The following is an 11,554-nucleotide window of genomic DNA, read 5'->3' as shown; positions in this document are numbered from 1 at the left end:
AGAGCCTTATTTCCCCAACGAAAGTCATTACAAAATACCGCGCAAAATGTTGAACTTATTCTATAAGAAATGAAATTTAACACTGGTATGAGCATTCAAATTAGATTCACTATATTAGACAACCACATATAAATAAAACATATAACAGTATGAATTCAATCGAAATTGCGCATTTTAGTGTTGAAAGTCTAAATACGACTTTGTAATTATGAGATTGAAAAAGACAATGGTGCTTTTATCTGGAATGATGACGAAGAGAAGAAGAGGATGCCCGAAACGAAGCGAACGAGAGCCTCATTTCCCCGACGAAAGTCACTATTAGATAACGCACACTGATTTGATTTAATCTAAGAAAAGCAATTCGACATTAATATGCGAATTTGAATTATATTCATACAATTTTATTGCCTAGTCCGAAGCAATGTTTCTTAATATTAAATGAGTACAGTTGGCTGCAAGTGCATTTATCCTCGACTCGCTTCTGCCATAAGGAGTTGAGGGAGCAAAACACTCTCAGGTAACCGTACCTCGATTTACTCATCATCGGACATGGGTGATAAAGTAGAATCGGATCGCTCGTTGGTTCGCTCTCCACCTGTCTCTTATACACATCTAGATGTGTATAAGAGACAGGTATTACATTAGGAGTGGCAAGCACTAGTATTACATTAGGAGTGGCAAGCACGAGTATTACATTAGGAGTGGCAAGCACTAGTATTACATTAGGAGTGGCAAGCAGGAGTATTAAATCTTACAAATATTTTGTTTGTTTAAGTTATAATTAGGCATAACGAATATCTTGAATGATGTAGAGTAACATTGTATAGTTTCATTGTAATGAAGTTTGTACAATCTTCAGCGCACTGTATTGAAGTTTGTACAATCTTCAGCGCTCTGTATTGAAGTTTCTACAATATTCAGCGCTCTGTACTACTTCTTGTATTAACAGAGGCGGGAGTGGTGGGTTTCCTCGAATACAATATACTTCTTGAGTTTGCACAATATACAATATACTGGTATATATATAAGTATATTGTATATTGTGTAGGTCTACAATATACAATATACCTGTATACTTCTTGTATTAACAGAGGCGGGAGTGGTGGGGCGGTGTGGTCGCTGTCACGGCAAGCCTCTCTACTCCCTCTTCGTGGGGTACGAGAGCGAGGAGAACTGCCCACCTCATACCCAGGTACTGCTGGGGGGCGGGTGGGGTAATGATGGGGGATATGTGGGGTACATATGGGGGACGGGTGGGTGAAGGGCTGGGTGGGGTAATGGTGAGGGATGGGTGGGGTAATGATGGGGGACGGGTGGGGTGATGATGGGGGACGGGTGGGGTAATGGTGGGGCTGTCTCTTATACACATCTAGATGTGTATAAGAGACAGCTTTAGAGCCACAAGATTTCATTCATAAGTAGTAAAATTAAAATCTTGCCTCTTCAAATGCCTTCCCATGGTTTTTAAGCAAAAAAATTGCCTCTAATTTGGCAGAATGCCTAAAATAACAATTTAAAAATAATTANTGTACGTCGCTATACGTGTACGTCGCTATACGTGTACGTCGCTATACGTGTACGTCGCTATACGTGCACGTCGCTATACGTGCACGTCGCTATACGTGTACGTCGCTATACGTGCACGTCGCTATACCTGCACGTCGCTATACATGTACGTCACTATACGCGTACGTCGCTATACGTGTACGTCGCTATACGTGTACGTCACTAAACGTGCACGTCGCTATACTTGTACGTCGCTATAAGTGTACGTGCAACATTGTAATTAGTATATAGTGTCGCTATACGTGTACGTCGCTATACATGTACGTCGCTATACGTGTACGTCGCTATACATGTACGTCGCTATACGTGTACGTCGCTATACATGTACGTCGCTATACGTGTACGTCGCTATACGTGTACGTCGCTATACGTGTGCGTCGCTATACGTGTACGTCGCTATACGTGTACGTCGCTATACATGTACGTCGCTACACATGCACGTCGCTATACGTGCACGTCGCTATACGTGTACGTCGCTATACATGTACGTCGCTATACGTGTAGGTCGCTATACATGTACGTTGCTATACATGTACGTCGCTATACATGTACGTCGCTGTACGTGTACGTCGCTATACGTGTACGTGCCGTGCAGACGTACCCACCGACGTCGCTGCACGTGGCGTGCCTGCTGAGCGACCCGTGCCCGTACCTGCGGCAGCTTCTGACCAGCGGCTACTGCCCCAACTACCCCAACCTGCTGGGACAGACTCCCCTGCACTCCCTGCTCATGGGTGAGGGGTGACTCTATAATATTAGTGTGGGTGATGTGTGTGGTGATGATGAACCACATGCCATAATATGATAGTTGTGGGTGATATGTGAGTAATTATATATTTGTTGATATATAATTCAGGTCGTTATGGCATTAGGAAGTGCAGTTGTGGCGCTGATTTTTTTTTAATGAACGTCATGCACCGTATTGATACTTGATTACCTATTAGTTGTAAAAATTTATCAATGCTCAAAACTAATTGCTAACACAAAACGGGAAATGTGTTTCAAAAACAAATGTCAGATTCACTGAATGAATTTCCTCTTGAAAACGAATAGTTATATATTTTTATTAATTATTTAATATTAATATAATTAATAATTATATTGACAACTATATAATAATGTATGTCATTATAAAATGTCGTAATATTGCCCCAGGGGATGTTCGTTGTGAACAACTGGCAGATTCACTGTACGAATTTCCTCTTGAAAACGAATCGTTATATATTTTTATTCACCGTATTTTATATAACACTATATATTTTATATATTTAATGTATAAAATATAACACTATTGCCCCAGGGGATGTTCGGGGCTCTGGGTTCCTGGAGGCGCTGACGCTGCTGCTGGAGGCCGGCGCGTCGCCGCAGGGCCGGGACACCGCCGGCGCCACGCCGCTGCTCTACCTGAAGCTCCTGCTCAGAGAGGGACTTTACGGCCCCGCCGCGGCTGCTGCCCAGCGCCTCCTGGACGCCGGTGCGGAGGTTGATGCTGCTAATGACCAGGTGATAGGAGACGGGTGACGGATGTCAAGACTTCAACTTCAAGCATTAGAAAAAATAAGTGAACAAATGAAGAAATCAGATGCATCTATGAACATCGAAAAAATTCACACTTTGCGAAATCAATTTAGATCAGAGATGAAAAGAAAGAAAGATACCCTGAAATCTGGAGCAGGTGCCGAGGATTCATTTACGCCGCGGTTGTGGTTATGTTTTGCGTTTCATAACTGCTATTAGGTATATAGATAGCCGAAAACTTTTGAATTCAATCCATCTTTTTCGGATTCAATCCAAAATCTTCAAGTTCCTCGTTGGCACGATCCATCTTCAAAGGCCAACAAGTAACTGAAATGTCGCGCGCGGCATAGTGGTCGCAGCGATAGTCGTGAGTCTTGATCCCAGCACATGCGCGTAGTCTGAACGCACACGCCAGTTTTGAGGCCCAGCCATGTGGCTTATTGGTCTCAGTCCAGTCTCGACCCTTCCGAATCAGTCCCGTAGTGTAAACGGGCCTTGACGGCTGGTGGGTGGTGACATGTGACGAGTGTTGGTGGTTGGTGACGGGTGTTGACACGCGGTGCATTAATCTACAGCGTCTGCTGCTCCTGCAGACATCTTACGTTTAATCAACGATGAATTTGACGTTTCGTGTGTGTTGTTTCGTTGAATCAACGTTAATTAAACGATGTTCTAACATAATTTGCTTAGTGATGCCTCGTGTATAAATCAACAGTTTTTTTTTCCAAATATCATTTATTACCATCGGCAATGGCATAAAATCACAATAAATCCACGGTGTTTGCTGCCAATATTTCATTAATTATTTTCTACATGTATATTGTTTCAATGCTCCAGTGAGTACATAATTTGTAGTTTTTTGCCCATTAACTTTTATTTCATTGTGGCCTGCAAAGCCTTCAATTGCTGCATGAATAATGAGAAGTTAGTCGTCATAAGGGCAGACATAGACATACTGTGAGAGTTGCATAGCATGTCTGAAATACCATGTCTGCTGTACACACATCAGTGCTTATACGCCTCACAAAATTCTCGTATAGGCTGGTTATGTCACTTATATTTGTTTACACGTTTTCAATCACAGTTAAATGTTGACCAAGAATTATTACTTTGTTTGAGCTAGCAACGCTGTAAAAGTTCAGGGCTCAGAAATACATTTATCATACATTTTTAAGAACGAATTTGGTCTGTTATTAAGAATTTGTTGCGTTATTATTTTCGTTGATGTACAAATCGAATTATATTGAATAATATATTTTTATTTTACCGAGCGTAGACGAAAGTAAAATTCTCTTCTCGTTTGATACTAAAATTAAGAGGTTTTGGTATTGCATATACTAAGAGAATATGAAAATTTTTCCATATAGTGATACAATTTTTGGGTACCTATACATTGACCCAGTTAAAACCGTCAAAAGGGCGTATCAGCGCTACTTTCAGGAAGTGTTTCACTATTTTGACAATAAGACCTGTTCATTTTTTACCACGTTTTTCTTAGCTCGCTTTCGTGTCTGTCTGTGATGATCAAATCTTGCAATCGATATTTCACCAACTTTCCCGCTAGCTAGCGCTCTGAAACTTTTAGGGAAGCTCAGCTACCGATAACAATACAATAATCAATAATTTGTTGCACGTTTCCAGGCGTATATATTACCGAACCTTTCTTTTTACAGCCACGCACCCAGATAAATACGGGAAAAACAATGTATCCTCGCGAATACAATTTTCTACAGAACTTTGAAAAGAATTTTCTTTTGTGCATATGCGTGGCCAACTGAAATGAAATGAATATTATGTAGGATGGTTGACCTTTTTGCAGTAGTTATAAACTCTAAAGGAACTCACAAGCAGGGGTTGGGAACCTTTATTAAGGCATGCCTAAATGAAGATGCGCCCCACGTTTTTCGTTTTAGATGTTGTAAAATATTTTAACTGAAATACAAAAGACCAAGAGAATGAAAGCAAACAGAGATCAGAAGCTGCCGAAAAATTATTTTCTATTTTTGAGTCCACATGAAAAACGTGGTCTTTAAAAATTTTTTTTATACATTTTATATGTGTGTATAAAGCAGTCTCCATCGCACGGCTGTCACGTGGCCAGCAGCCCTGGCGTCACGTGGCCGACCGCGCGACCTCGTGGAAAATTTTATAGAAATTTTGATTTTCTTTAGAAATTGAGCCGTTGATTTTCTTTAGAAATTAAGCCGTTGATTTTCTTTAGAAATTAAGCCGTTGATTTTTTTTAGAAATTAAGCCGTTGATTTTCTTTAGAAATTAAGTCGTTGATTTTCTTTAGAAATTAAGTCGTTAAGTCGTAGAAATTAAGTTGTTAAATTAAGTCGTTGATGCTTTGATGGCTAATTGAGATGCTAAATATTATTAGCCCAATGCGATTGTATCGTGAAATTATTAATGTTGCTGTTCATAAAATTTAATATGATTAATTATGGTACACTGTTAGAAAAATTCCCGTTAACGGTATTACCGGCGTTTCAGTGGCCGGTCGGCACGTAAAAGAAACACCGTGTCGCCGTTTTTATTCTAATTTAACACTAGAAATCCGTAAAACATCTGATAAAAACGGCGAAAGTTTATTTTCACGGGGCGACCGGCCACTAGAACGCCAGTGGGAACGTTTTTTCACCGTTTTTTCTAACAGTGTAATAATAAAATTATATTCAATTATTAATTAAAAAGAATTCGTGCAGTATTATCGTATCCTGACGATCACAGTAATAATTTATTCATTATCATTATTGTACTTCAAGGTAACTCATAATTACAGACGAAGAGCATCTTTTTTAGCAGAAAAAAACTATCGTGAAAATAATCTAATCCGAGAACTGTATTGTTCCCATGCAGTCTTCGCAACGACATTAATGTTCCCTTCAACGATACTATTTACGAAAACTCGGGAGCTTTCAAAAGCTGCTTTCATAATAAGAAAGTAATATGGATTTGTTAAGTCTATTTTCTTCTATAATTTAATTTATATTATTTATTTCTGTTCATACGCGCCATGGCAGTAAATATAACGTGCCACCGCCGCTACCTCTTCGGCCGTACGAGCTTCTTTTGTACTCAATTTATGACGATGTAGGAATTATGCTGAAGTAGGAAAGATGCTGAAGTAGGAATGATGCTGAAGTAGGTATTATGCTGAAGTAGGAATTATTCTCAAGTATAAGAAGTAGGAACAATATGCTTAAGCAGGAATTATTGCTCTGCAAACTCTTGGCGTAATTAACTATTCATAAATGCTAAATAATTTTTAAAAATACTTGAGTTTGATACTGTATTTATTCTTCTGGGATGACGTTAATTTAACAAGAAAAATTCGCATAACGGGACTATTAATTTGACTTCAAAATCGCAAATAAAAATGAATGCCGGATTTATGGAACGACTTTTGACTCGAGCTCGCAACATTTGCCAAGTTCTGGGCCCATAATTTCAAAAAAAGTTAAGAGATCGTAAGTTCATCAGCCAATCATTGACGGGCTTTCAAGCAAAATCCACCAATCATAGACAAGAAAATAGAGCGTAAGTACTTACGTTCACTTAGCGAGTTTTGAAAGTATGGCCCCTGAATTTTTAGGCCACATTCAGAAATTCTATTCTAAATTTTCCTTTATTATATACTGAGCAGAAACTACATTTTTTAGTACTCTTCGAGGATCTAAAAGTTTGTCTAGTTTCCGTATTGAAGAAAAAAAATAATAAAATAGTTCATCTTGAAGTAGATCTAGTTTATCTCAATAAAAATCATCGGTGCGTAGGCGTTTGTTTTCCTTGTACCAACATAACTCGGTTAGCATAGCACGAAACGAAGGCTAATTCAACAAAATTAATTTCTTATCTGAATATATCATCTGTGACGTTGATGTTTCTGTTGACCCCGCATTCTTCCCTCGCTCAACAAAATTGTGATACGCTCGAAGAAATTAGTGGCGATTTGTCTAAAAAGCGATGCACTTTCTACCCTTTTGTGGGTCATCCCTAACTCAGTTTGGCCTGGCAAAAGGACGTATCAGTGCTACGTGTATAAAGTGTAGCACTATTTAGACAATAATCAAGTGATTTTTTTTGAGTGTAGGTGCGTCGGGCTAACTGCACTTGTCTGTATTTATTTGGCGTGTCTTAATTGGAAGAAAAATTCCTGTTTTCACTCCAACTTCAGAGTTAATATTGAAGCTTTACGTGGAGTGAAAGCTTTTAATGTTAAAGCTATATAAAGAAAACTACTGTCAAGTAGGTCAGGGAACGTCTTTTTTCTCCTCGTGTTTGATTTTTCAGTCATCTAGGCTAAAAATATTAATAAAATGTAACCAATTTTCTAAATATTGTGAAGTTAATGAGTCTCTCTCGTGTGAGATGAGCTAGCGCAAGTAGATCTCGTGGGCCAGCTGTGTACTGCTTGTATGATCCAGCTGTGCCCTGTGTAATGTTTGTGTGGTCCAGCCGTGCCCTGTGTAATGTTTGTGTGATCCAGCTGTGCCCTGTGTAATGTTTGTGTGATCCAGCGGTGCCCTGTGTAATGTTTGTGTGATCCAGCTTTTGCTCGCGTAATGTTTGTGTGATCCAGCTGTGTCCTGTGTAATGTTTCTGTGATCCAGCTGTGCCCGGTGTGATGTTTGTGTGATCATGTATTTTTATCTTACAAGTTGTATTATATAAATGATTTATCATTCCTTCTGTCTCTGCTTAGATCTTATATACTTAGTGTCGCAAATAGCTTAGCTTGTGTTACCGGCACCAATTAAGTAACCAAATTCAGGTTTATTATTTGAACGTAAACTGAAATGCACAATAAAATTCATGTTAGATATCTAATCATTTGTATATTTTGTGTTAACAGGGTCGCACACTGCTGATAAACCGCTAAGGGTTTATTTGATTAATCATTTTAGGGTTTATTTGACTAATCTTATCTTATCTTATCTTATAATCTTATCTTATCTTAGTGTTTATTTGACTAATCATTTGTATATTTTGTGTTAACAGGGTCGCACACTGCTAAGCTACAGTCTGTGTTGCGGGGACCGTTCGCTCGCCCTGACGCGGCTGCTCCTCAACCACGGCGCTGACATCTGGGGCAACCCGCACCACGACTGGGACCACTCGGCCTTCCTCTACCTCTTCAAGGTGAACCGTGGTGCTGCAGTGTGAACCATATATTGATAATTTTAACGATATATGAACCATATAGTTGGGACCACTCGGCCTTCCTCTACCTCTTCAAGGTGAACCGTGGTGCTGCTGTGTGAACCATGTATTGATAATTTTAACTTTATATGAACCATATATTTCCTCTAACTCTTCAAGGTGAACCGTGGTGCTGCAGTGTGAACCATACATTGATAATTTTAACAATATGTGAATGTGAAATGTGAACCAAATATTTGGGACCACTCGGCCTTCCTCTACCTCTTCAAGGTGAACCGTGGTGCTGCAGTGTGAACCTTGTATTGATAATTTAACTTTAACTAAATGTGAACCATACATTGATAATTTTAACAAAATGTGAATGTGAAATATGAACCATATAGTTGGGACCACTCGGCCTTCCTCTACCTCTTCAAGGTGAACCGTGGTGCTGCAGTGTGAACCTTGGATTGATGATTATAACGATATATGAACCATATATTTCCTCTACTTCTTCAAGGTGAACCGTGCTGCTGCTGTGTGAACCATATATTGATAATTTTAACGATATATGAACCATATAGTTGGGACCACTCGGCCTTCCTCTACCTCTTCAAGGTGAACCGTGGTGCTGCTGTGTGAACCATGTATTGATAATTTTAACTTTATATGAACCATATATTTCCTCTAACTCTTCAAGGTGAACCGTGGTGCTGCAGTGTGAACCATACATTGATAATTTTAACAATATGTGAATGTGAAATGTGAACCAAATATTTGGGACCACTCGGCCTTCCTCTACCTCTTCAAGGTGAACCGTGGTGCTGCAGTGTGAACCTTGTATTGATAATTTAACTTTAACTAAATGTGAACCATACATTGATAATTTTAACAAAATGTGAATGTGAAATGTGAACCATATATTTGGGACCACTCGGCCTTCCTCTACCTCTTCAAGGTGAACCGCGCTGCTGCAGGGTGAACTTTATAATTTTATAATTAATAATTTTAACGAAATTTGAACCATATAGTTGTTATCGATAAAGAAACATAAACAAAATGTGCAGGGTGAACCATATATTGATAATTTTAACAAAATACGAAAATTAAAACAACATACATAATACGTTGAAATGTAAATTAATGAAAAATAAAAACCTTATAAAATGAAGATTTTATAAGGTTAACATACATAATACTTTGAAATGTAAATTAATTAAAAATGAAAACCTATAAAATGTAGATTTTGCAAGGTTAACATACATAATACGTTGAAATGTAAATTAAATAAAAATATAAACCTTATAAAATGAAGATTTTATAAGGTTAACATGCATAATACGTTGAAATGTAAATTAATGAAAAATAAACCTTATAAAATAAAGATTTTATTCCATATTTGCCCTACAGACAGCGATGTTGTGTCGCTCGGTCGCTCCGCTGACGGCGACGCTGTCGCTGATTGGTCGTCTTATGAGCGGCCAACCGCGCCGCATGCGCCTCCACCTGCAGCGCAACGTCACGCGCCACGGCCGCTGCCACGCGGTCAGTGCCACCAGATGCCACTTGAGTGGCACCGCCACTTGAGTGGCACCGCCGCTTGAGTGGCACCGCCGCTTGAGTGGCACCGCCACTTGAGTGGCACCGCTGCTTGAGTGGCACCGCCACTTGAGTGGCACCGCCACTTGAGTGGCACCGCCGCTTGAGTGACACCGCCGCTTGAGTGGCACCGCTGCTTGGGTGGCACCGCCACTTGAGTGGCACTGCCACTTGAGTGGCACCGCCACTTGAGTGGCACTGCCACTTGAGTGGCACCGCCACTTGAGTGGCACTGCCGCTTGAGTGGCACCACCGCTTGAGTGGCACCGCCACTTGAGTGGCACTGCCGCTTGAGTGGAACCGCCGCTTGCTTAGAGGCGACACTTAATAACAAACAATATCTAAATAACGTATTACACTATCTAAATAACGTACTACAATATCTAAATAACGTATTTAATCATAAACAATATCTATTTACTGACAATATATGGTGACTGACTAAATCAGCTTAATGACTGCGTGTGTTTATTGCCTACTTATTACTTATTCTTCATAAATTCACTTAGTTCAAATGTGATAAACGTTTTTGATCTATTATTTGTTTTTAAAATTTTATTTCAACTGTTCATTTGTTGCTAGTAAAAATATATGATCGGATTGCTTTTATCACCTTGACATGAAAGGTCGACTTTCATAAATGCTATTGGGAACTTTTGTCGCCTCCGTTCTCACTTTAATTCCTTTGAATACTAAATAAATTATTCAAGTTGAGCGTTTATAAATTCTCTTTTATGTTAATGCGTCGTTGGAATCTTTTGCTTTCGCTGAGGTAGACATTTTTCTTAACAATTCAAAGAAGAAAATTCATTGAATGAATAAAATAAATTGAATGAATTCATATTCATTCATTTATTTATAACAATTCAATACATAATAAATGAATGAATGAATAATAAAAATAATTAATGTCTTGCATCTTCATCATTGAAATCTTTTGTTTTTGACGAGGTAAAAATTTTTCTTAACAATTCAAAGAATAAAAGCTAATTAATAAATAATTTCTTACATCTTCATCATTGAAATCTTTTGTTTTTGACGAAGTAGAAATTTTTCTTAACAATTCAAAGAAGAAAAGCGTTAATTTATCACATCTTCACTAACGACCTCCCGCTGGTGCAGGTGCTGTCGGGGGTGTCCACGGAGCTCGTGCGCTTCATGGAGCCTTACTACAAGCGCCCTCAGCCCCTGGGTGCCCTCGCAGCCCTCGCCATCCGAGGGGCGCTTCCCTCCACCTCCTCTGTTGCCGCCTCCGTCGCCAGGTTGCCGTTGCCACACAAACTGCAGCGGCAACTTGCGCTGCTCGAGTAACTGTTGACGTTACTGGCAACCGCGTTACCGGCAGTCTGCGTTACCGGCAACCGCGTTACCGGCAGTCGGCGTTACTGACAACCCGCGTTACTGGCAGTTTGCATTACCGGCAGTCCGCGTTACCGGCAGTCTGCGTTACCGGCAACCCGTGTTACCGGCAACCCGCGTTACCGGCAACCGCGTTACCGTGCAGTCTGCGTTGCCGGCAGTCTGCGTTACCGGCAACCCGCGTTACCGGCAGTCCGCGTTACCGGCAGTCCGCGTTACCGGCAGTCTGCGTTACCGGCAGTCTGCGTTACCGGCAGTCCGCGTTACCGGCAGTCTGCGTTACCGGCAGTCTGCGTTACCGGCATACCGCGTTACCGGCAGTCAGCGTAACTGGCAGGTCTCCTACAGGTGAACGTGAAATTGTGTC

The 11,554-nt window shown here is 40.1% G+C and overlaps 1 protein-coding gene across 1 annotated transcript in view; it reads left to right on the top strand.

Annotated features, from left to right (window-relative positions):
• LOC108675592 overlaps positions 1 to 11,326 on the top strand; it is a 16,438-nt gene extending 5,112 nt beyond the window's left edge. Inside the window, exons 4-9 of the mRNA XM_018163614.2 lie at positions 1,092 to 1,192; positions 2,162 to 2,300; positions 2,867 to 3,069; positions 8,089 to 8,229; positions 9,640 to 9,774; positions 10,951 to 11,326. Coding sequence (XP_018019103.1) covers positions 1,092 to 1,192; positions 2,162 to 2,300; positions 2,867 to 3,069; positions 8,089 to 8,229; positions 9,640 to 9,774; positions 10,951 to 11,139 — 908 coding nt within the window. The 3' untranslated portion in view covers positions 11,140 to 11,326. The remainder of the gene's footprint in view (positions 1 to 1,091; positions 1,193 to 2,161; positions 2,301 to 2,866; positions 3,070 to 8,088; positions 8,230 to 9,639; positions 9,775 to 10,950) is intronic.
• Positions 11,327 to 11,554: the final 228 nt, after the last annotated feature.

This window comes from Hyalella azteca, unplaced genomic scaffold (assembly GCF_000764305.2).
Source record: "Hyalella azteca isolate HAZT.00-mixed unplaced genomic scaffold, Hazt_2.0.2 contig16748, whole genome shotgun sequence".
Taxonomy (NCBI): domain Eukaryota; kingdom Metazoa; phylum Arthropoda; class Malacostraca; order Amphipoda; family Hyalellidae; genus Hyalella; species Hyalella azteca.
Note: the sequence above shows the minus strand (reverse complement) of the source record. Positions and strands in the feature narration are given on the sequence as shown.